Below are 26,654 nucleotides of genomic sequence, written 5' to 3' on the forward strand. Positions count from 1 at the left end.
TAAGTGTCCTCTAAGTCCCAGCACACAGTAGAGTCCATACTTACTAGTGTTGCATACAGATCTTAACCACTGACTCAGTACTGGCTAGGGATTGATAGGGAAAAGAAAGAATAAGGCTGGCTTGTTCCAAGACAAACACTCAGTACAGGTGGTACTTCTGGTGTTCCTGTCAAGTTAGAAGACTCCCACATGATCTGCTAACCAAATCCATGGTGGCTCTTCTTCTGCCTCTAGGATAGAATATAGTATGTTGTACAATCATGTTGCACAATGTTTTTGTTGCCAGAAAAGCTGCTTTCGTGAAGTAAATCAAAGAATTTATTCAAGCTGTCTTGCAGTGTAAAAACTTCTTTTTCATGAAGGTTATTGGACAGTATTATAACCTCTGCTAGGCAGTGTTGTAACCTCTTCTAAATACAGTTGTAAGGTCTATGCCTATCTAGTGCCCTGACAGATGAGTAAAATTGGCTAAGTTTTGCATTTTCGTGATCACATTTTCTCCAGAGAAGCAATGTGTTTCAAGGACAAGGAGAGCTCCTGATTTTAGCATATATAATTGAACTTTTCCCAGACACCCCATTAAAGTCTATCAGCCTGAACTCCTACCCACTGGGTAGACAGAGAGCATCCCTTTTTATCTAACCCATGTTCTTTGTTCTACTCTATTTTCTATCTCTGTTAAAACTAAAACTAACCCAGCTTAGGGAATGTGCTGCAACCTATTACTAAGAGATCTGCTACTCCCCTTTAACCACCTTAATGCATTTATTATAAAGGAACTTACTTTGACCTTCATATCCTTCCTTCCTGCTTGTCTCTGCTGATAGCTTTGCACTGAAACTAAGCAAACATACTGCTACAGTAGCCATCTGCATAATCAGATCAGCTTGTGGTACTATCACGTATTTAATGACAGACCAGCTCCATCCCCGACCTCACGAGGTTTCCTCGCAGCATCATTCTCTCACTCAGCTGCTCATTTCACCCACAAACTAGTACACACATGTCGTTTTTGAGGGCTGCCTCCCATCAGTGACATCCTTGGCTTTGTGTTCCTCTCCCTTGATGAGCTCTTGCACATATAACATACTTTTGTGCTGGCATCGAGCAGTCTTCTGTTGTTTAGAGGCACTTGTTGCCTCCTCTGGATCTTAGCGCTGTATGAGTGCTGGGGTTTCCCTCCTATTCCTCTTGCTAAGGGTGAATCTGCGGCCAAAGGCTCTTCCCAGCACCTCAAGACGCTCCATGCCATAAGAGAGAGAACGGGGATAAAAACATTGGGTTAAGAAACACAGGGTTCTTTCTGGTGATTTTTTTTCAATCCTGCACACAGACAGTCCCTGAGGTGTGGGACAATTGTGCTTACTAGGGACACTGCATTTAACACCTTAGCACTATTGCTTAATATTTCAAGTGATTAATTTTGGAACAAACGCCTATTTAGCTCATAGAATTAATTCAGTACGAGCCTCTACTCTTGCCTACTGCTTTACCAGCCTCACTTGCCTCTCTTCCATCAGCGTTTGGTGCTCACACTCTTTTTCCAGGCCTCTGCAGCAGCTTAGCCCTGCTAGCTTGCTCAACTTCATAGGTCACACTACACGTGCTGTTACATTGTGGTGCTATCTCTTCCCTTCACATTATGTCATCCACTACAGTTTTGGGAGGTGTCTGGGAGCTCCTGTACTCCTTTCTCATCTCTATAACATAATATATCTGTCCCTACGGATAACAGCCACAAAATAAAGAAGCCCATCACTTTAAATCACATCATCATGCTCCAGTGTCACCTACAATAACAAAGCCCCTATTTCTCCTCCACTGTGTAGGTTCATCAACCTTGCACCTTGGGACAGAAATTGAAAGGCCAGAGAGATTTTTGACTGTTTCTATAAGGATGTACGAGAATTTTTTCAGGGACTGTGTATTTGCAGCTCTCAGCTGTGCTGAGAGCCACAATTGCTAGGCAGGTATTCACAAAGAAAACATCAGCCATTTCAACTTCTCTCTCATCTTGAATGCCTCTACTCAGCTCAGCCTTGGTTTCCATCCCGCTCACTAATACAGAGATACCTCTGTGTCCATCACACCCCTAAGAGACTTCTCTTGTCCAACCCAGTCAGCTCTGCAAATACCAACCAGCAGGCTCCTGGCTCACAGTTTTCACATCATTGAACAAAGCCATCTTTCTCTCTAGCAGCTGCCTCCTTGTTACCTTTGGTTAAGGCAGAACCATTCCCACTCTGAACAAACATCCCTGGTTTATAGACTTTATACCACCTCCCAGATGGCCATTTCTCTGACAGCTCCTCCCTAGCTAAGGGAGAATGTAATGAAAGAATACACAGGAGACTTGAAATCCACAATTTAAGAATGGCCCCCATCAACCCTACCAGTGCCAGTGGGTGCCACAATCATTGGTTTATGCCTTATGACACTTCTAAGGGCCTGGGAAAACTCTTAAGGGACCATCTGACCCTGCATTCTGTGGCTGAGCTCATAAAAGGGTTGTTGGCCTCATTTTATTAGTTTGAGATCAATGTATCACCCCCTCGGCATTTTTTAACATGTTGGTTACTACACAGCTTTTGTTTCCAGATATGATACTTAGAGGGAAACCTAATATTCATGCATGCACCTGCTGAAACAACAGGAGGACTCTGAAGCAGTAGATGTGTGCAACCTGATCTCTTACTTACATCAACCATTCCAGGCTGAACATAGAGCACAACACACCCAGCCAGGAGCAGGGCCACTTAAACCCTTTAAAGCAGTCTTTGCTGTGACTAAGCAGCACAATGAGATTAGGCAGGAGGAGTGGGGGGATGGGGACGACCCCACAGCCCTGTGCTTATGGCCACAAGATTTTAAGCACTACACGTAACAAGAGCAAAGTGCGGATGAGAGGTGGGGCATGATCTGAGTCCAGGCGACAAGTTCATTTTGTTTTTTTTTTTTTGCGCAGGAATCCAGTTTAGTTTGCTGCAACCCAGATTGCAGTCATATACTGGCAGAGAAGGGCTCATCCAGGAGAGGAGAATGCAGCATCTAGGTCAGTACATCAGAGGCACCTACCCTGAGGCAGAGGGGAGATCGTGGCTACTACAGAGATTTGCCTCCTCTTTGAAAGGGGCACAAAGGGATTCTGAGTCTCCTGGATTTAAATCCTGGCAGAGGTCAGTGCCAGCTTCTTTTCAATATCCTCTAAGAAGGTCAACATGACAAAAGCTCACCCCCTCAGTACTCAACAATCAGTGATTAGCAACCACTTGAACAGCAGCATTAGGTTCTCCTCCTCTCCCTCAGTTTTATTACCCAGCAAGTCTGTGAGTGGGTTCAAAGGAACAGATGTCTTCATTGTGCCTTCCCCCTCCTTTTGCTCACAGGAAGAGGTGGAGCAGAGAGGAATTAATTTTCACCAAATTATGTTTTTAGCCTACTGTATCATCTCCACTATTCAATGGTCACAGAGCTAAGGAGGGAACTGCAAACTTCTGATACTGCAGCAACTTACTCAGAGTGCAAGTGACTAAAAAGTTTTACACTTTAAATACACAAAACAGCCTCTTTATCTGATTAGCACCCATGCTTCCATTTAAAATCTTCATGGTAAAAGTAAATAAAAGATTGGTAAATATATTTTACTTCACATTTGCATCCACCTGGGTTTGGGTTTGTGTTTACTGGGTGGTTTTTAACCTACCAAGGCACACCTCAGTCTGCAATATGCAGCATTTTACTGTTTAGAACCAAAGAATGCATGCAGTTCTGAGTGAAATTTAAGGGTCCACAAAGTACTCTATCATTAAAGAGAATTTGGTAGCAACACAAAAGCACCATTAACCCAGCCTATACTGCAAGCTCTTCTGTCAGCATCGCCAAAAAGTGCAAGAGATGCAATGCATGATTAGGAAAGTGTTTCCATTGAAACCCTGCAGTATGAGCCCAGTTCTGCCACCTTTTGCTCAGATACAGGCAAAGGTAGGAAAAAGCCTTCCTGGCAAAAACTACAAGCATTTTGACAAGGTTTTGCTGTCAGAGCCTGCCCTTACTAACCTGAAAGGACATCAACCCTCCTGCTTTGAAAGCACCAGCCCCTGTATATTGAGCTGCACAAAAATCTTCAGTGGCTGGGTACAGAACAGAAGACGCAACATCAAACACAAAAGAAACCAGAGAAGCATAGCTGAGATCCCAATTGTCTTATTTAATAGTTACATAGAAAAAAGCAAGCCAGACAGTGCAAACGGTTTCCTCTCCCCAAGCAGCTGGACTCTACAGGCACAGAGCATGGGGAGCACCACCCACTGTTTAAAAGACCACCATCTCCCATGGAACACCAAGGTTACATCCAATACCATGCAGTAGCCCAAGCATGCCACACTTGACCCCTCTCAAATTACCAGGAGATGTACCCAGGCACTGAGCAGAGACTGCTTTTTTTGGCTGCTCTGCTCACTGGCACAGGAGGTCTGGTTTATAGACTACGTTCCAGAAACAAGCAACAATAGAGAGGTATCCTGATATCTAAAGGAAGGCAGGTAGGGCTGCTGAACCATAGAGAGAGCTCCCAGAGGACAGATACTGAGAGGAACTATTGTGCCAAGGTGCGAACAGTTTTCCCATGGGAACAGAATGACAACCCTGGGTTTCTCATCTCCACCCCCTCCTGACTCAGCAGTCACAGAAACAAACCACAGCTTTTCCTATAGTTAGCTCTCTTTATTAAGGCAGAATGTAGTACAGATTTCAACAGAAGACTCTGACAGAGTTGAAGATTTCCTGGGAACGTGGAGGGGAGACAATCCCCAACACCATCACCACCTGCAGACACTTCTTCCCTTTGATGCATCCATGAGTGAGGCTACCAGCACCCTGGGTTCTGGCTGCTGGAGGCAGCTGGTACCCCGCAATCATTCTGCATTAATAGGATTTCTGGCAGTCAGAGATGCAACACTGTAGACACCACATTCTCCAGTGTCAAGACTTGCTACACTGTATCCACCATAAATGCCCTCTGTGAAGCAAAAACCATGTCTGGTTCAGCTTTTTTATCAATTGAGATTAACACTTCTCTAGCATGGGTTACAAAATAGCCAGTTTATGCTCTTTGGGCTGGATTCCCCACATGTCAACAGCAGCATACTTCACTTGGACTTCATCCATGTATAAAAGTTTAACCTGATTTTGGGTTAAAGTGTTGCGATTTACAACATCATCAGTAAAGTCCAAAGAGCCGTGCTGTTAAGACACGTTGACTGAATTTGATCAAGCACTAATGCTCATTCTCTGCACTTAGTCTACATATAAGCAAGTCTTAAACAAACAAAGGTGCATTTACAGTGCTAGACTTTCAGGCAGCTGCCCAGTCCCATCACTAGCATGAGTCTGTGTATACATCTAGCCTCAAAAAAAACTTATTCCAGTGGCCTTCTGGGAGATTGCCAAGTGTGACTGCAAAGAAAATAGGTGAGCTAATCACATTCCTATTTGTGAAAACAGAATTTCAGCAGAAGGCGGAAGGAAATACATTTGGCCAAGAAGACTCCAGTGATCTCTGTGCTGACAGTATTAGGCAATAAAGGAACACTTGGAGTGAGAGCAGTGGTGTGTAATTTGGGCACACACTGCATCTAAGTACCTCCACATGTTAACCAGCCCTATTGCAATTGCATTTCTGTATTCCTTTCATGGTCCTGGGCTGGCAGCACCCAGTTCTAGTCTCACATCTCCAGTGATGCCTGGTCTCATGGCACAAGACCTCTGTGTGCACCCCCCATCCCATCACTCTGTTAGATCTTTGCTAAATCAAAGGCAACGGTACCTGACATGGCTGCAGTTACAGACAGATGGCAGAACCAGCCCAGCATTTTTATCAGGTTATTCCTTTTCTTAACCAAACAGCCAGCTGAGAGTTCTGGAAGATGTTTTGGCATCAGTTTTAGCTGAATCATCTAGTAATATAAGCCACATCTGTTCCACACACATGATCCAGAAAGCACCTTTTCTTTAGCAGTTTCACAGGAGGAGAAGGTAAAATTGATAGCAGCTTGGCTTGAGGCCTTCAGTGCGCAGCAGACTAAGGGAATCAGCTTTTCTAGTCCAGACTGCAAATGGGAAATCAAGCCAATTTATTATCCATTACTCATTAAACCAGCTCAATTATTGCTAGGGCGAGTGAGCAAACCCCTACCAAGCTCCTCAAAAGGGGAACTTCCAGAAACAAGTAAGACAAATCCTGAAAGATGATCAGCAGGGATTTTTGCTGAAATGCATAGAGGAGCAAACAAAAAAACAAGTAACTGCAAACAGTCCAGTCAACGGTTAAAACAACCCAATGAAAACTAAAGTTAACAGAGTAGCACAAGGCACAGGACTACTTAAGATGCTTCTGCTACTTATATCCTAAAGACATCTTCAAAGCAAAGATCGCAGTTTTTCATTAATCTTTGCACAGACTTGAGTACTATAGGGCTCTGTCCCCAACCAAGAATTCCTAGAATTACTAGCAACAGAAACCAAAAGTCTCTGTCTTCACATGAAATGCTAGTTTAAGTATTACTGTCAACCATTAATCTGACATTTGTGGGATGGCTTTGCTGGATATGTATCAGGTGAAACAGGACTGCTGTTTCATTCCCTGCCAAGACCTTACCAGATAGTGTGGGTGCCTCTTCAGCTGCAGCACCAGGAGCCACATGAAGATGTCTGTCAGCAGAACATTCTTCTGGGGCAGAAATCTTGGGTAGTAAAGCCAGCTATCACGTTGCCTCTTTTTTGAAGCCTGACATTTGGTTATCTGTCATGTACAACCTCACCTGCAGTAATCATAAAGTGTAGGCATCTCCTGACATCCAGAAGAAAAGACTAAGAGATGGAGGAGCCCAAGCTCCTTGCAGAATGCTCAGTACCACCAGGCACAGTACACCATTTCAGATCAGTGACTGAGCTTTCAGTTCAAAAGGCAGATTAAAACTCCTTGCTGCATTAGGACAGAAAGAAAAACAAAGAAAAAAGAGAGAGATTTAATAGCTTTGCTCAGTCACACTCCTCCTTAAAGAAAAGCTGCAAAGAGTTAAGTAGAGACTGACCATAACTTAAGACTTGTCCTCATCAACTTTGGCTGCATGTTTTCAATACCAGTGAAGACAAGAGTTAGAAGAAAAAGAAAGTCAAAACAGATGGATAAGCAGATTTTACAATGATCCAAGCCAAGCACTGCAGTCTTATCCTGTCCTTGAAAAGGGAAGTGAGAGATCTTTTCACAGAGAACACTAGAAGTACAAAAGTGGTAAGTCTAGGAGCATTTTAGGTTGCAAAGGCCACATTATGACCTGAAAAAAATTACTCCTCCTTCCTTTTCTCTTGGGCACTAAAAACAACTAAGCAAAATTACAAAAAAGAGTCAAATCTTCCATTTGTTTATATGTTCCCTCCTCAACCACCATTTCAATACTTCCTAGATCTAGTCTTCCCTCATGGCAAGCTAGCACAAAGAAGGGGTTTTTTCTTAGTTATATAGTGCTAAGGCATAGAGAAAACTGAGCCAGTCTGGACAGGAAACAAAATGTGCTGTAAACTGTTGCGGACAGAGTGATCAAAATGACTTCAAGAATGGTCTTTAAAACAAAACGGAGGCAGGGAGGGAAAGAGCAAATACCTTTCTAGGAAATTAACAGGACATACCATAACTGGTTTCAGAGTTAAGCTGCAAATGAGAACCTATAGTATCATTTTCAAGCTCAGTTCAGGGCAGAAAAGTTTCACATTAAGAAGACCGTGGTGGCTTGGCCAGGCCCATCTGTCTTCTCAACTCTTCACTGTCATGTGCAGAGACTTCAGTTGGTCTCACTACATGGAAAAATGCACTTTACAAAAGTACAAACCTGTCAAGAAATGCAGGGACCATTGTTCCATTTAGTATGGATCTTGCCTAGGAAGAACCTTGTATAAATCAAGATGCTGGGGACAGAAAAAGGTTAATCAAATATTGAAGAAACACTGTACATTACACTGATTTATAAGAGGAAAAAGTCCAATCCCATCCTCAAAAGCTACAGTGGAAAGAACTGCATCAGAACATGTGTGAAAGGAGACAAACACTCTTCTGTTACAAATTGGAGCTAAACCTAAAGCACTGGAAAACCCTGAATTCACTCCTTGTTTCCAAAAAAATCTTCCTCTTTTGAATGTCTACTCTTGTTAGTTCAAGATTCTTTATATCATGGGAGGGGCTAGAAACTAATTTTATTTTTTCTTGAAAAAGTAAAAATAAAAATAAACATCCCCAAAAGCCTCCAAGCTTACCCTCTCTCCAGGAATTAGAAATTTGTACAAAGCATCCTTGACCTGACAAAATCACAGTTTAGAAGTATGCTACACAGCAGCAAATAAAGATGGACAAAAAAGAGTCTATATGTGCATTATATGCCTTATGATACAGCACCACGTACATACCATGAATCACAATCAGCCAAATGTTTTCATAACTTGGCTTGTATATTTGTATCCAACCAGTACACACCAATTAGCCATCCTTTTCAAATAGCTAAATACAATAGTTATTTATGGCTAGAGACATTTTGTTTCAAAATAGCTCAACGCAAAATTTGCAACATTGAAGCAAATCAAGAAGAGACTAGCATGCAAGTAATCCTGCTGGCCTAGGAGGTCAGCATTCCTGAATTATTATCATTTTATTATTGGAAATAAAACAGCTTTGCTTTTACAGAAAACAGTCATCATGCAGTTTGGACAGAGAACTATCACACCTCCAGATGGATGGAAAAAAAGAGGGATGGAGGATGGGAGAGAGGGTGAAGCTGGAGCCCAAACCCAACCCCGCCTATGAAATGGGAACAACTGGTGCGTTTTCACCCCAGGCTGAGGCTGGCAGGGTAAATACGCATCTCCTTGGTCTGTGCAGACAGATGCCACCAGGGAAGATGAAGCTCTCCCTGTGTGGCAGAACATGATTGCGGTGTGTCAGTGTGCTGGATCTTTCAAGTATAAATGTACTTCAGGTATTCACAGCACTTCACTACCAAAACAGACTAGTCTGGATTAGCACTGTGTGTATAGGAGCATTTAGGTGTGCTTCTGGCAATTTACAGGTAAGGAAAGTATGGGTGCTGGGAAAAATAGGTCATAAAAACACAAGACTATTTAAATATAAAATAAAATGCAGCAAAGTGCACTCTGTGGCCACACTATGTCCCTTTTGGAATCATGAGATACTTCCTGACAGATCGCTGGTAAGCACAGCCTATTTCTCCCTCCCTTAGACAGCTAACAGGATTCAGCCCTTCCCACGACTTAAAATTCAATACTGTAAGAGACTGTCGACTCCTCTGTACATCGGAAGCAATGGGGGAAGCGAACAAAGCTGCTTTACTTTCCTCTAATCTTTCTCCCTTGTGTGCCTGTGCCAGATGGCGCCGAGCTGCAGGTTGGGGGGAGATAATAAACCCAGAGGAAAAAATTATAATATTAGGTTATAAAACAGCTGATCTTCAAATATGACGTCAGCTCCTGTTTAATTGATGGGACAGGTCCAGACAGACAGACGCATGCACACTGGGATGTCCATACTCAGCACCTTCATTTCTAATACGGGAAGAAGCCATACGGCAGCACTATTAAAATGGTCTGTTCAAACTTTACAGGTGTGAGAATAAGCAGAGAAAAAGCCAGTCTCCATTTGTCTTGAGACAGACAGACCCACCTGCGGAAAGCATTCTTGCTGAAAGTGGTTTTGCTTAAACCCCTGGTCCAGTATCACCAGTCTCTACTGATGATAGCCTGTCTCCCCCACTGTAAGTGAAGTGAAATAACCCAAGTTAGAGAGCACAGATCTTCCAGAAGAGGAAAAATAGCAAATGCAAGACAGTTTTAAGCATCTGACTACTCTGGTCCAGAGCTTTGCTTCTAGCTGTCATCATTGCAAACACTGCTATGAACAGTAGTTTTAAACACTATGTTGAGGACTGGGGTTATGCTTTTTCCATAAAGCACAAGCTCTGGTAAACTGCCACAGCATCCTGTAAAATTTTGCAGCCTTTTTTTGATCTGCTGATCTCAAACATTTCTCACCAGCTTAGTGCTGGATGACTATTTTTTATGATGTCCAGCTTTGGGATAAAGAAAGCAAAACACACTGAATAGTACTCCTGTTGATGAAAAGGAAGGCTTTGTGCTAGGCTACTGTGGGGAAGATGGAGCAGTGTGAAATGCATTGGCCTGAGAGTGGGAAGCCCTGGGTGGCTCTCTGCCTCCCCTGCAAACACATGCAACACAGAAGTAGGCATCTCTCTCATTGGCAAGGAAGTCATCCCCTGCCCACCTGCCACAGCTGTCCTTGCAAGGAGCTGAAAAGGGCTTTAAGACTATTAAGCGGTTTGAGAAACATTAGATTCTGTTTTAGCACTTCTAGTGCTCTCCAGGCAAAGGTGACAGACAGCCTCAGCTAGAAGCGTGCACATCTCCTGTCATACCCAAGGAAGCAGGCCGCATTGTACACTGAGTCACAGGACTTTATGGCTGTTTTGCCAGTCTCGAGGGAAATCTATACAGAGGCTCCCAGCAGCAAGGGACAAAGCCACACTGAGTGACAACACCGAACAGCTCAGTATTTATTAGACATGTACAAGAGTAAAATAGCTTGCTGTAAGCAGCTCAGTGCTGAAACACTGAATTTCAGTTTTCTTGCTGCTTCAAAGATGCTTCAATCGGGGAGCAACAAAGCCAAGAGCAGAGCCACTCAATCACTGTGTCCCAGTGGAGTCTCTGCACCCAGACACCAACAAAAACATCTCTCATTCACATCACAGCCGTACCAGGTCTGCCTGGCTCTGCTCTTTAGAGCTGGACAGATGCCTGGACATTAGCCAGCATACAGGTCCCTCACCAAACTACTGCTTCCTTGTCCTGTGAACAGCACTGTAACTTCTTGTTGTCCTTCTCAGAAAACCAGAGGTTGCTGTCAGAGGAAATGCCTTCCTAAGAACTCAGAAATTTTGCACAGAGCTTGGAACTGGGACAGCAGTGATTTAACATCTACCATTAAAAGCAGTTTAAAATGTAATGGTCAAAACATAATAAATCCTATCCAGACATTTTCAGCTTGCAAGCCAGGCCATCAGCAGGGCAGAAATAGATTTGCTGCAAGGCGACCAGGAACGATTTTAAGTGTATTTTGTATGGAACACAAACCCTGGGTTGTCTCAAATCACAGCTTTGTGCAGCACCTAGATGAGAAGACCCAGGGTCAGGAAATGAGATACTCAGGCAACCAGTATTAGCCAGTTAAAATAGATGGGACCAAGAAATGAGGAATAAGGCAGAACAATGCTGAACTGTAGTGCAGAACTGGAGCATTATCCTCCTTGGTGCAGAACAGAATAGCAACAGCCCTAAAAATAACCTTGCAGTTTCCTCCAGAATCATACTGGGTTCTCGTTTGAGTCCAGGTTGCTTCTTATGCTGCACTTAGCATCTCAAATAGCTTGAATCACTGCCTAGTTATCAAGTACGGCACTGAACGCCTGCATGTGTAGGAGCTCTGTGCTAACAGAGTTTGGATGGGACTCCAAGATGCACTGTTGGGATCTTTCAGAGATGCCAGTCACATGGTTGTTCTGTCACGCTGAGGACACAAATTGCTTTGCCTTCCTTTGTCAGCAGGTTTTCAAAGCAAATAGGAGGACCTTTTACTATCCACCAGAAGCAAAGATGGGACTGAGGAGTGCATTCCTTCACCCTTTGTTACCATACCTGCTACAAAAGAAACCCACAGACTCAAGCTGCTTTGCTGTGTGAGACATACACACAGCAAATACACACAGGAGACAGAGCTGTGGACAAAGCCAAGCAGGTGGTGGGTTCTGTATGACCAGCTTAGTTCCTATCTTCCTCCCATGTAGGTTCAACAGCAGACCTTCCACATCCTCCAACAGGAACAATTCAAGTAGCTGGAGGCTAAAGATGGGGTTGCTTCAGCATGGAGGGGACATCAAAAGAGAGAGGTTTGCATCAGTGATACCAGCTCCATCCTCCCACAGACTTTCTCTTCTTATCTCCCTATATAAATTGCCCCTGTAAATTGGGGCAATACACCACTAACTACAGCCTCTTCGATATCCCAGTCACTAAAGTTTTAATGCCCTAAAAACAAATGGATTGGGAGAGGGAAAGGTGAAGGGAGAGGGGTGAAGCTGTGTTGTGCCAGGGAAGGGAAGAGGCCTCTCTCCAGCTCTTTGATGTTGGCTCCTGCTGTTCGAATGGAACCTTACCCAGGAAAATAAATCTTTTGTTAAAGAATGCACAAACAACCACAATGAGGCTTTATCGTGGCAATACCAACCCCTCTGAAACTTCTAAAGCTCTTGATTGAACAGAGGGTGAGCAGCAGCAACCCCACACCGTGCTGAAGTCTGCATTCCTAAAATTCCCCAGCACATGCAGGCATGCTCAGAGAAGGCAGCTTAGTGGCTCAGGGGTTATTAGCTGAGAGTTCAGGTTCAGATGTGCCACAGGACGGAGGTCAGGGCATGGATACAACTCCTTGTCTCTCCTGGACTTTCATTTGAAAATCTTCAAGTGTTCTCAGCATAGCACTCTCAGTGTCCTCTCTCTGCCCACTACTGCACAAAGCAGTTTTTGCTTGTGTTACTTCAGTCATTACAGTCTGAGTAAGTGCTGTAAGGTCTCTGGGGCCGGAGTGCAGGAGATCCACACTGCAGCAGTCTCCTGGGAGGTCTCATAAAAACAGGACCAAGCAGCTTCCACCCTACCCCCCTGATAACCACTACATCAGCGTGAGGGAGGAGGATAGTGTTAATACAGCAGGAATCAACAAGCCTGCTTGTTTCTTATTCCAATGCGAAAACAAAGGTGGGGTTTCTTCAGCTAGACAGTACAGTCAAGCCTTGCAAGGAAGGCAGGAAAAAAACATGGGTATTTTTGATTTTGGTTTGGACTGAGTCCCTTGAAACAGGATGGGCATAGGTGTATTTTATAAAGAAAAGTGAAAAATTGGAAATGCAGAAGAAAAATACTTACAAGTGATCTGCACCTGTCTGGTAACACTGCTCCTCTGGAGACAAAGGGAACTGGGAGGAGGGGACAAAAGAGGGGGGAAAAAATCTAATGCTTTAAGCTTATTTTATCCTAATTTCAGAACAGGAAGGAGTCACTAAACCTTTCCAAGTTTTAGATCAGAAGAGAAATGGAAGCAAACAATTGATTTTTGAGTATATTTAGAAAAAATATGGCACATTAACACTAAAAAAGCTGAGTTGAAAGGTAGCAGGGAAGTCTGGACATAAACCAACAAAATATAAAAATGAAAGAAGGTCCCTAAATTCCCTATGCTTCTAGCATAAGAACTTATATAGCAATTGGAGAAAATGAACTGCGAAGGTAGAGATTTAATTCCTATTATTTGGTTGAAGTTCTCTGACAAATCAGTTTGCTAGTCAAACACACAATCCTTTCTTTTAAGCTATGCATTTGCAGTGTTTAATGGGAACATTTTCAGCCTTAGAATCTGAGCTGTATTTGGCAGCTACAGTGCTAATAACAAACTGTTAAAATATCTTGCTCCTTCAACTGACCAGATCCCTTAAAATGTCTTGTGGCAGAAGCTGATGTGCTGTTTGACCAGGAAATTAGTTGTCTTGGAGACATCTTCACATACAACGGCAGCTCAGTCAGTCACTTTGAGTGACACTACCTAGCAATCTGCACATTAACTTCAAACAGCAAATGAGGATATCAAAGCCACAGAAAGAGAAATCATCACCTGCAAGAAATATGCTTCTCTTCTGCCATGCGCTGTTAGCTGAAGGGAAGGCCATAGCAAGATGAGAGTTTTGATCTCAAAATGCGCTACTATCCACTTGTGTAATTAGGTCATTAAGAAGCTAATGGTGTTCCTGTCCACACAACCATTTATATGAAAATTATAATCTATGCTGTTCTTTCACAATCAGTTTCGGGTCAAACCTGCAGGTATCACTTCTAAAAAAGAAAGTTACCATGAAGTTAGACAATGAGGCAATCGAGAAGTGCCACCACCTAGTTATAATTAACCCTCACTGATTAGAAAGAGGTTTATAACTACAAAGCACGTGGGCAGTTCTACAGCACCAGGCATGAGTTTACAAAGCACGTGGGCAGTTCTACAGCACCAGGCATGAGTTTACAAAGACTACCAAACAGTTATTTCCAAGGTAAATTGCTAAACCCAGGTTATGTGACCTGACAGAAAAAAAAGATGCTTATCTTCTAGTTACCTTAGTAGAATGCTAAAAAGGGATGTTATTCTCACAAATAAAAAGTAGAACCAATCCCACCCAGCTCAAAGGTACAGAGATATATCAAACTCCCTCTCACCAGCTCTATAAGCATACACAAAATGCCAAGGCAGAAAGTGAGTCAAATACCAGACAAACTAGACTCATGCCAATGCATGCATTACTCCATGTTTGGGATTCAGGATTATGAACAACTGGACATAATGTCTTTAACTGCCCTCAAAACACATATCTGACCTGGCAATTGGCCTTCTGTTGGGCTTTCACCTGCCGCAGAAGCTATACTGGTGCTCTAGCAGGTGCTGGATCTAGTGAAACAAGGACCAAAGCCATCCACCAAGCATCCTCAGTTCTCTTCAGTACATGGTCTGGTGATCCAGCATAGTCAGAACAGACAGATGTTTATTCCGCTCCTGAGCCTTGAGGTCCACTGGAGATGGTATTCTCTCAAGGCCTCATGCAAGCATAGAAAGATGCACTTAATGCATCAACATATTTGTTAATAACTTCGGAAATTACAAATCTGTTAACTGTGGGTCTGCATATTTGTGGCACAGAACGTATAGGCGAACCTCCTGCATAATTTTCTTAGTATTACCACATGTAACTTGGGAGTAGCCCAATTCCTGTGTGAACAAGGGTACGTACATGCAAAGATGTAAAAACTTCAGGAAGAAAGACACTGTCTCTGTATAGAACATTCATGCCAACAGCTCCAGTTAAGGGGAAAAAGAAAAGCCTTGTCCCAGATGTAATGAAAGGTTCCCCTGGGCAGCAAGAAGAGTAGCTTTGCTCACAGAATATTTGCATCTCAGCTGAATTAGTTAATGTGTGTTGAACACACTGAAAATTGTGAAGTGGTATATAAACGCTAAGGACTGTTATTTATTATTGTCTTGGTGCACAACAGCGGAAACTAGTGCCATTTACAGGCACGAATTAAGAACAACAGGAGGTCTATCGACATGCTGTGGGTCTGGGGATTTTGTTCATTTGTCTCTCCCACTCCTGTCTCCCTCAGACAGGAATCTCTTCCTACAATACTTGTCGAGCAGGACTGCCCACTTGGCCCAGTGAAGCCTGTCACAGTGGAAGAGTTCTGTCAGGAAGGCATGAGACCTCCACCTGCAACCCTAGGTTATATCACTTCTCAACCGCACTCTCCTACACTCTAAAGCACTGTCATCATTGCCTCTGAACAGCAAGTGTTTTCCACCTAGATTATTTAGGGCAAAGAAAGACAGAAAATATAATAAAATAAAGGCACATGCACGTTTCACGGTAAAGAAAGGGTTAGTTTAAAAAAGCTGAGAACTCAGAGTGACATACACTAGCACAATAGTGATTTATATACACAAGTGATGTCTTACAAGACTGGTCTCAGCATAAGAGCAGATTTTTAGACACCAGTTTCTTTACCTGCATTATTAAGAAGCAGCTTAGATAAAAAAATTATTCTAAACCTCCTGTCTGCAGCTTGGGTGAAGGACTGAGAGGGACTGTCTAGTTTTTAAAGTAACTTGGGAGTGCCCTATGTTTCCACAATTTAGGTTTAAGATCAAAATAAGTGTTTTTTGACTTTGATTTTCCAGCCTAACTTGTAACTTAATTCTGCAGCTCTGATAATGTGCAAATAGTTTTGCTAAGTGCTTACATAGCACATATGAATCCCTCCCCAAGATAACTAACTACACAGCCATAGTAATTATTTGCTATTACAAGCCTGTGTCAAAGGGGTTATTTTCAGTATAACATTGCTGTCTCAACTGCATGCTTGGCACACTCACAAAATTCACAGGATATTGGGTAAAAACTGGGGTGATAGGGTGAAGCTTTTACAGACAACTTAACACATAAACCAAGCCTCTGACAGATGCTCAGTCAAATTGTAATAGCTCCTTTTTCTCAGTAATGCACTTAGATGTGCACTACAGCTTGCACACTGGAAAAAAAAAAAAAAAAAACAAAAAAAAAACAACAGGCATTTAATTCAGAAGGTGCAGTTTGGTCAGAGACATGCTGCACTTGCAGAGAGACTTGCATTCCTCTTATTTTCCTCAAGTTACTGATTGCTTAGCATATAGTTGCCCTACTGTCCATGAAATACAGACATTTCAGCAACTCAAGCTTTGAGGGCCTAATATCAAGGGGCCAATATCAGCACCTGATCTGCCATTCAGCACACTACACAACTTTCAAAAGGCAAATTTCAGAGACAGAAGGCAACAGAGCCCCTGAAGTGTTGTTACAGTGACATTCCCTCCTCTATTTGCAGAGCTGCAAATTGTTTTATGAATACCATTCAACCAAAAGTTTAAAGTAAACAGCAATTCACTGTCCATGATGGAACAGAAGCAAGCTCTGCTGGTCATATTGCAAGGACTAAACACTGGGGAGTAGTTGTATGGTGTTCCTGTGTACAGGTCTGCATCCACATCCAGGCTTCAGAATCATATATAACAAAGAGCAGTGGGTTTAGGCACCTCTGAATCAATATAACTACACCACTGTGAATGCTGGCAAAGGAAGAAGTGTGTTTAGAAGGAGATTAGGGTATTTCCCCCTTCCTCCCGAAACAAGCATTATTCCATTTGAATGTAGTCAGTTAGCTCCTTTGTGCTCAACCCCAGATTCCTCAGTGTACCAGGCAACCCTGTACAATCACATTCAAGAGTAGCAAGGTACAAAACAAGTTTACATGAATTGGTCACAAAGTACCTACAAGAGCTTGCAAGCTCCTGTAAAATGCCCTCTAGAACAGGTTCCTGTCGCACTGAGCTAGGGACAGAGATTAGAGTTATCAGCTTTGACACTCAGCGGGAATGTGTCACAAAGGATTAAATCATTATATCATGAAGTGTCAGCAAATGCAGCTTTCCTGCTGTTCTATCACTAAGTTATACATTAATTAGTGAGGTACAAAACAAACATGAAATATCTCCAAGCATCTGCCTATGGATCAGGCCCAGCCAGAGCTATTAGCACAGGATTCATTTCCAAGAGGAGTCACCCAAAGCACCAGCAGCTCTTCAAGAGATCTATTAAAATGCAGAGAGCAGAAGTGCTGAAGGGAAAAGCACAGAAGCTAATTGCAATGTTTGTCTTAGCATTTTTGATAGCTCTTTAATACAACTCCTTCCTTACAACCTCAGCACCTGATTTTCTAAACAAGGTCATACATGCACCACTGAATAAAAACATCCTTACTTGAGAGAGGTGTGGAGCAGTGTCAAAAGATCCTACAAGAACAAGAGAGTTGAGAGAAGACATTTTAGAACAGAAAAAGCACACTGCCTTACAGACTACGCAGTAAAGCAAGAACTGACTTTGTTATTTCTAGATGCAACTGCAAGTGTTCCCTAGCTGCTCAGCAGTTCTGGACCAAATCATTTATGAACTCTCACTCTGTCAGTGGGTGGAAGAAATTTCGCATGGTCTGACTGCAAGTCACAGTAGAAAAGATCTAAACAGACCAATGACAACCCACACATAAACCTCTACTTTTCATGTAAATCATGACCTTAGAAAGGTGTCATCAGACAAAATAAAATTATTCTCTGACAATTCCTTAAGGTTATCACAGCAGGATTTCTAGCTTTGGCCATGTCTTACATTTTTCCCTTGCTTTCTGTCCCGAACTGCTGCCTTCTACTGCTTGGCATTGCCTGACACTGCCAAATTAGATCAGCATGCAGACTGTGGCCAGGATGCATTCTTTAAACTAATTTGTCCCAATTTTGCCTTGGGATCCCTTCAGTATAAAATAAGATTACTTGCTAGAACTGCCTAACTGGGTCAGGTTGTAATCTCTCTCTCAGAGGCTGAGCTGTACTTGATCTCGAAGCCACTAGATCAACACCCAATAACAGAGCAACTATTTGCCTTCACTGTTTAAATACATTTTGAGGTTAGACTCTCAAAAACAGACTTCCTTTTCCAGCTTCAGTCTCAGAAGATTGCATGGTTAAGCCATCCTATCATGAAGAACAGCAACACCACGACGTTTCAGTATTCCAGTACCACCCCACCTTTCACAGATTGCTGAAGCACAGATGAGGAAGGCTTCTGGTAGTGCCAAGGTCCCACTACATCGCATTATATTCAGAAACTTGCACAGGTCTGTGTAAATTTGGGGGCAGCTCAGAATGGAACATAGGTCTAGGGTATCCTGACTCAGTGTTTTACCTAGAGAGTGGTTTTCTTAGGGTGAAATGGATGCCACCCACCTCCCGTTCTACAAGCTGAAGACACCCAGTGCTGTGCAAACTTCTGCCAACAGCCCTAAACACGTGTGGGTGGAAGTACCTACCACTGCTGTTTCAAAGACATGGATATTATGAACCTTAAAGTAATTAATCACCCCCCACTCAGTGGTATGCAAATTGTACTTTCGACACCAGCATGCTCATAACAAAATGCATTAACAATCTTCTAATTAAATGCTTTAAATTAGATTAGAATCATACTGTCTGACAGGCGAAATATAATGCATTAACAGGATTGTTGTAACTTCCTTAGCATCAAGTGTTTATTAAAAGCTCAGAAGTCAAATATGTTGGGGAGAAGGGAATCTGTCTTCCTCAAACTGAATACTACTGCACAGGTTGATTCTCTTACAACCAGAAAGTCACTGAAATGGTGCTTTGAAAGGACTGCAGAAAGTTTATTTAATGCAGAAGTACATGATTCAGGGACCTATCGGGTTGGCTGAAGTACTTAGGGTGCAAATTAATCCACTCAGTCTGGGACAGTTGCTATTTGCAGTAAAAGGGAATGCAACGGAATGGTAGAAATGAAAGCAAACAGTGGAGTTCTCTTTAGTAAAGAGAGCAAAATCCATAGAGCATCTGTCAATTGGAACATCAGCTGCTGCTGAAAGGCTTGTTTTGAATGTCTCATCAGCTGCCTTCCAGTTGCATTAGCAAAAAAGGAAGACAACTCTCATATTTTTGTTAGTCAGACAGTAAGACAGGTTCGTGCTAACAGAAATCATAAACCTTCACTGGACATAAAATCCATAGTTGGGGTGGGAAATCTATGAAGTATGGCTGCAAGTTCCAATAAAGCTACAGTTCAGTCTCCTGAATTCACATCACAATACTAGTGATGAGAACAAGACTTGGGCAAATAACTTGAGGCATACACCTAAAGGTCATTTTTCAGCTCTCTCACCCTTGCTCCCACACAGGCACGCTCCTCTTTTCTCAATAAGGGATGTTCTGTGAGTATAACATCCAAAGCTGCCTTCTGCTTTAGATCCCATGACAGCTCTTCTGCTTTTCCAAGTCAAAAAGCAGGGCAGATACCCTTCTTTGCTTCCCCAGAACTCCATCTACTCTACTGCTTGTTTCATACCCCAAAGACAGGCAAATTAAAGAAAGTCTAAACGTAATATAAGAAGTTGTACAAATGACTGAACTGTTACTTTCAGGGAATTTTATCTCCTTGTTCAGAGGACAGAAGGCAAAACTACCGATGAGCAGAATTAATGGTTTTCTTTTAGGATACGAAACTTAACCCATCCCTGATGTAATTTGCTAAGGGAAAAACTGGCTCAGGAAGTATGTCACCCTACATAATGCATTCAATTCTTAAGCCTTTATTTTCATAGGAAATAAGCTACAGCTCTTGCTTCTCAAGCTAGTTTAATACACTAGCATCACCCAGCCATAGGTAATGGACTCAAGGGCGGGTTGTTTTTCTTAAACTCAGAGTAGAGAGGTCTATGCCAGAGCCTCCACCTGGAGCTGCCAGCACAGAGTCTCACAGAGACACATGCCTGGAGGTGCAGTTGTCATCTGAATCACTGTTCAGTGTCATGCTGAAGCAGCCCTCTCAACTGAAGTCCCCTTGACTGGAAGTGAGAGCTAATCTCTTGGCCTTAACCACATTTCTTCCTGGCACTTTCTCACCTTACTGATCTTGCAGACGACAAACAGCTAGGATCTGACCTGGACAGAGAAGGGAACACAGGGAAGGGTTTCAGAAATGTGCCTGCAAAAATCATCTTTGCAACAAAAGGACTGAGACATGCACAGGGGCAAGAGTGTACATGTCAAGGCCCAATAAAAGATTCAAATTTTTAGCTGTACAGGGGATGGTTAAAGCCAGCAGGAACCTGGAATTTTTCAAACAAAAATTAAGAAAAGCAATCCCAACTATTCAAAAAACCTGCACAGCTTGGAGATTCCCTTTGAGAAGCACAAGCAGGACTATTACACCCTGAGTCTCCTCTAGACTAGACTCTACCCGTGGGCTGCTCTGGGTCTCTGAGTACACATTCGTCTTATAAATTACCAAAGCTGTAATAAAACAAGTCCTCCAGGCTTCCTGAGCAATGTTGTATTTGTCTTTAATTTAGTTTCACCTATAAAAATAGCCAGCTGCCTAAAAGAAAGTTGAACAACTGGTTTCTGACTAGAATTGCTCCAAATGTTTTAGCATTCATGCAACGTCATGTGGAAAAAAAAAAAGGAAAAGTCAAAACCCCAAAAATTCACGTATCCTGGTTACCATCCTCCACTATAATTATAAAATTGCCTTTAAAACATAATTGCATAATTGGGCTTGGCAAGTATTCACCCAAATCTTTTACAAATATTTCCACAGACTGAAGGAACAGGCGGTGGGCAGTCTGACAAGCCTGCCATGAGAATTTGTGCCCTTAGGACATGTTCCTAGCTATTACACTAAATACTTTGCATCACAGCCTAATGTTTCAAAACAGTAGTTGAGCAAGTGAAGTACCAGCATCTCAAACAGAGAGAAAGATTTTCAAGCTATTTTCACTGCACACATAGATGGAGCAGCAATCCATTTGAACAAAGAGACAGAGAAGGCTACCATTCCTTTTTAACGAGTTACACAGAAAGAATCCCCAGTTAGATGAAATTGTTTGACTTCTGGTAGCTATAACCAAATAGAAGCTATCAATGCCTTGCTAGGGTTGCTTCACCTGCCTAGCACCCTGTCCCTTAAGAAAAAAACAACACAAAACCCCCCACAGCCTCAAAGGCAAATACAGAAACATGTGGCCTGCAGGGAGAGAAGACCCAACAGAAACCAGAAATGAAATCTGCAATACAGTAAGGTTGTTTTTAACAGCTGTGCATTATGCATTCAGCAGCACAGGGAATGCCAGCAGGGAGCCTTTATTAACATAGGCCTCAGAGTACAGTGTGCTCCTATCATGATTGGCCTCTCTTGAGAAAAGGCGAACACACACAAAAGACTTAACCCTAGAGAGATCACTCCAATCCTGTTGCTATTTCATCAGCTCAGCACCATAACAGAAACCAGAGAATCTCCATGATGTATCACAGACAAACAGGTAACACTTCCAACTATGCCCAAAATCTAATCTACAATAGATGGTTTCATCAGCAAGTTATTCCAGGTAGGGAAAGGGAGAAAAAATGCTGCACAAACCCACACAACAGTCACACTACCAATGTTGTTCTGCTACATAGACCTCAGATACTGGCATATTCTCTTGTAGAAGATGCTAATAAAAGCAAGCTGTTGTCAGGACACCTGTGTTCTCAGCACAGCAATCTGCACCTCCACTGCACGTATTTTAGGGGTCCATCAGTTCAAGAAACAGCTGGAAGCCTTGCTACAGATGTAGGGGCCCAGCAGGGTAACTCACTCCATTTGGGAAGCTGGTATTGGCAGCAGAAATGTTTTGCTGATGCCAGCTCTGCCCCCACTATGAGCCTTACCTCTATCACAAATACTTGCTAGCACACCCAGCTCAACACCAGGCAGGCACCAGAGAAAAGGGAAATGCTCTCAGAATAGGCTCACCGCCTCTCCTGTATCAGGTGCTGATACAAGCTCTCTAGAGATCTTGTCAACAGTTCTAAGTTGCGGCTGGCCACAGATCCTCAAAGAGTGGCCCGTCCTGGTGGGCAGCTCCTGCAGAAGTGAGATGCAACCACTGAAGTGACAAAAAGATACACTAGAGGCCTTAAAACAAACAAACAAAAAAGGCCAGTAGCACCAATTCAAGTCAGTCCTTCCCTTGATTTGGGGTGGGGAGAGGGCAATGAGAGGAAAGAAAATGGCATAAAATGTCCTGTGCATCCCTATTCTGACTGCACAGAGAAGAAAAAGTCTTATGATAGCAAAGGGAAACAAAATACCAACCTGAAGAGCTTGAAAACTGCTCTAGATGACTGAATGCCAATGTGTGCCTGGAGTGGAGGATACAGCTCTGTATAGTCTGTATTTATTCATACCTCCTTGATCTTTTCTCTTCTCTCGTTAAGAAGTAAAACACAAGAGTCAGTATCCCTAATAACATGAGCTGGTTTGAAGCAGCAATAGCACTAGAAATTTCAAGGGGTTATTTAATATGCAATGTTCTAGTTCCCAAGAGCATAATATATGGCTTTTTTAAGCCTAGCACATCTGTGCATTGCAACACTTTTTTACTTAGGTGCTGAACAGAAAGAGACAGGTAGTGTTTATTAAAGAGGCTTCCTGAAAGTACTTGTACTGCAGGAACAATACTCTCTAGGTCAGGTACCCCTAAAACATTTTTAATATGAGTGCTATGCAGCCCTCATCACAATAGCGGCAAGTGCTTTAAAAATAAAAATATCATTGACTATAATATCAGCACTTGATAAAAATACTCCTTTATCACTCTTTAAGCACAAAAATACCCCAAAATCGAGTCACAGGGAGAGTAATTAGCTCCTTTCCCGGCCGGCAGTCAGATTTGGTCTCTCAGTCACTCCCAGCCAGCCCACTGCCCAGAACACAAGACCGTCTTTTCTCCACTCTTTTTCTTGATTAATCCAGCCTTCCCCTCCTTTGAGGCTCTGTTACACCCATGTCAAAGAGACAAGGAATTATCAGGCACAGCTCAGTGTGAGTACAGGAAGCTACCCAGGAAAGGCACCAAAAGACACCTGTTGTTTCAGTGTAGGGTGTTAGCAAGACTATATGGTCTTGGTGACTAGGAATGGGATGCCCATGAATTGCCCACAATCAAAAAATACTCACTTCCCTCAGCAGATAGGTAGGTGATTTGCAGTCCTGTTTTAATGCTTGGGGCACAGGTTTTGGACAAAGGCATGCCGAGCAGTACCTCCCCCTAATTTTATCATAGCCCAACTCTTGGGATCTCCCATAGTTCAGTCGCTAATAGCCAGGGCAAGACAACACAGATGAAGAAGAGTTAATATAAATAGAAAGCAAAGATCTGACCTAGAGGGCAAGCCATGCAGAGTACAAACATCTGAGAATCTGCACAAAGTCTCCTCGCCTATCATTCATCCACCAATTACACACCGATGTAATTAAATCAGGAAAGCTACGTTTAATTTTCCTATCATCACCCGATGAGATAAGAGCAGTACGTATGGGAGGGATCAGGCACAGTGGAAAGAGCTATTTATTAATAAGTTAAATCCTTTTAGATTTAAGAGCCTCTCTGGCTAAGAAGGATCTGATCCACAAACACAACTTCTAGGTCTAATGCAGACAAATCAGAGACTCCATCTCCATTTCTGTCCTGAGCTTGATCCTTAAGTATCTTTTATTCAGAAACAAGTCTCACTGAAAATTGCCAGATATAACTTAAACAGAAATATAGCTTTTGTTTAAACCCCTTCTTTAGTCTCTACATTTAAAACTGAAGAACACCTATCTCCCAACCATTATATTAACAAAGACAACCACATTAATTTACATTATTTCTAAACAGCCTAAGGCTCCCTGTTTTCATGCACAGCAAGGCATTAGGGTGCATTTGCAGAAATACAAGGCATGCTCCAGCCTGCTCTTCTGTCTTTCTTCTATTGCCTTCTCCTGCATGAGGCAGGAAGAAATGCCGTGGTCCCTGTCCCCTGCAAAGGCTCCTAATGCTTAAACAGGATCATATAAAGCTTTTTCTACTTGCTACCCACACATCCAGAACTGCTGCTCTGGCTGTTTTCTCTCTACTCTTCTTTGCTTCATCCCATTCAGCCCTGCTTCCTCAGCCAGTTATTTAAAGCCCTGATTGAAAAATGTATCAGATCATAATAGAGGATGGCTTCCACAGGATCAGATTTTCAGTAACAAAAATCCTACAGGCTCTGATGCAACCATGGCCTCACCACATCTTGTTTTTTTAAACAGGAAGGGAAAAATATTTTTAACAGCAACTATAAATATACATGCTACTGACTTTTCAACTTGTTGTCCTTGTTCTGAAGCTAAATTTAGTCTGCTATATCCTGTCTAGCCCTTGGTGAAAAAGCAATACACATACAAAATTGTGCAAATACCACAACAGGCAATAACACTTATCCAGGTACCTTACAAGATAACCAGCTGGACAGGTAGAGTCTCATTTAGTGAGTGAATGGCTATAGAGCAAGTGGTCCATTATAGTGATTAACCCCCTGATACAGAAAATAATTATTATTGCGACAGGATAGGTCTGTGCTTCTGAATGAGAAAAGTAATGGAGGTTATTCACAGTGTACATGTAGACCATACACCTGGTTTATGCCAAATATGCTTCGAGGGTGTATGTGCACCTCTGAGCTACAAAGAGCCATTCGCTGGCCAAACCTGCTGTTCACTCATGTTCTTATTTTACATGCAAAAATGTAAATCAATATGATTCAAACTTAGATGACTGATTTCAAGGTCCAACCTGCATGCTCAGAAGCATCCTTTCATATCCTGAAGGCTCTCATTCGTGTGAGTGATTTCTTAGTCAAAACAAGGTAAATATTTATCAGGAACTGACTACCTAGAGAATCGGAGTTGTTAGTCATTCCACTGTTAATCTTAAGAAGCCTTAGTCATGCCAGAGCCCAGGTGATTTCCGCAAGGGCCAACACATGTTTCTCCCCGGTTTAAGGATCCCTGCCCGCGATTCAAAGTTTCACGCAGATGAGGACTCCCCCACCACAATCTGACTTGCTCCACTCGCAGCAAGTTTTGCAACCTAAGCGAGAAACGCGGTTCAGAGGATGCTCCTGTACAAGCATCAACCGGTCTAAAAACCAGAATAAGCGGTCCAGAAAAAAATATCTGTGTTTCCTACAGCCTTGATAGTTGGGGGGGGAAAAAACAATAAAGGGTCGGGCTCGCCTCGCCTCCAGTCCTGCTGGCTCGGCGTGTTTCTCGGGCACCGGCCAGCCTGCGACCCAGCCTTTCCTCTGTGCTTATAAACACATCGCTGCTAAAGGCTAGGTGGATAGGTCAGGAAAAATTAGTTTCCTGGGGGTGAGACCCGCCCTACGGCCGAGGAACCCCCGGCTCGGCGCGCCCGTGGAGCGGGGAAAGGGTCCACGGGTGCCGCCCCGTCGGGGAGCCCTGCCCCAGGGTCCCCGGCCGGCATCGCCCCCGCCCCGCGCGGTCCCTGCCCTACCCAGCATGGAGAAGATGAAGTCCTTCGCCGTGTGGATCTCCAGGGCTCGCTGGTCGTCGTACTCCCTCTGGTCGTGTTTGGTGAATTCCTGGATGAGTTTATTCAATTCCTCCACCCTGGCTCCCGATCGGAAATCCAGCTCCGGGAAGGGAGGCTTGCTGTTGGTGCCGGTGGACCCTGCCTTGCTGGCGAGAGGCGCCGCCATCTTCATGCAAAAAAAAAAAAAAAAAAAAAAAAAAAAAGGAAAGAAAGGGAGGGTGGGTGGGGGTGGGTGGGGGGAAAAGGAGGGGTTTGTTTGCAATGTTGCAATGGAAGAATGCAAGCGGCTCCGCAGCGCGGCGGCGAGCCCGGGCGCGGGGGCTGCCTGCGCGGCGCGGAGCGGCGCGGGGCCCGGCAGGCGCGGAGCGGCGCCCGGCGCCGCGATCAACAAGCGGCCGCGCTGGCTGAGCCCCCGCCCGCGCCCGCCCGGCCGCGGCACCGCGGAGCCGCCCGCCCGCCGCCGCGCTGGGGGGGGCCGGGCCGGAGCGGCGCGGAGCGGCGCGGAGCGGAGCGGGGGCCGCCTGCTGCCGGGGCCGGGGGCCGCGGCGGGGGCCGCTCCTCGGGCGGCGTCACGGCGGGCGGGTGCCGAGGCTGGAGCCAGACCTCTGGCTCGGGATAACATTCTCTTTTGTTTTGGTGGTGGTTTTTTTTTTGTTTTGTTTTGTTTTTGTTTTTTTTCTTTTAATTTATTTTTAAACTTCAGCAAAAGCCTTGTCCTGCAAGTGGATTAATAACTGGCTGGGAACTCTGCTCCTCCCACACGTTCCCGAGGCATTCTGCATTTATGCCTTTTTTGCTCCACAAGGCATCCTGAAGATTGTTTTATATATATATATATGTATATATATGAAGTAATTTTATCGTATGTCTTAGAAGCAATGACCAAAATAAAGTATCGTCACTGCTTCACTCGAGACCAACCC

The 26,654-nt window shown here is 43.5% G+C and overlaps 1 protein-coding gene across 4 annotated transcripts in view; it reads right to left on the minus strand.

Annotated features, from left to right (window-relative positions):
• MB21D2 (Mab-21 domain containing 2) overlaps positions 1 to 26,081 on the minus strand; it is a 61,953-nt gene extending 35,872 nt beyond the window's left edge. Inside the window, exons 1-2 of one of the 4 annotated variants that reach the window (XM_032986874.2) lie at positions 25,693 to 25,732; positions 9,725 to 9,813 (exon numbers count right to left, since the gene is read on the minus strand). In XM_032986874.2, coding sequence (XP_032842765.1) covers positions 9,725 to 9,737 — 13 coding nt within the window. In that variant the 5' untranslated portion in view covers positions 9,738 to 9,813; positions 25,693 to 25,732. Of the gene's footprint in view, positions 1 to 9,724; positions 9,814 to 17,522; positions 17,542 to 22,121; positions 22,176 to 25,692 lie in introns of those variants that run through there. The other 3 variants (XM_032986873.2, XM_032986876.2, XM_042800238.1) reach the window with 3 other exon arrangements.
• Between the last annotated feature and the right edge of the window lie 573 nt (positions 26,082 to 26,654).

This window comes from Tyto alba, unplaced genomic scaffold, assembly GCF_018691265.1.
Source record: "Tyto alba isolate M040663 unplaced genomic scaffold, T.alba_DEE_v4.0 Super-Scaffold_10, whole genome shotgun sequence".
Taxonomy (NCBI): domain Eukaryota; kingdom Metazoa; phylum Chordata; class Aves; order Strigiformes; family Tytonidae; genus Tyto; species Tyto alba.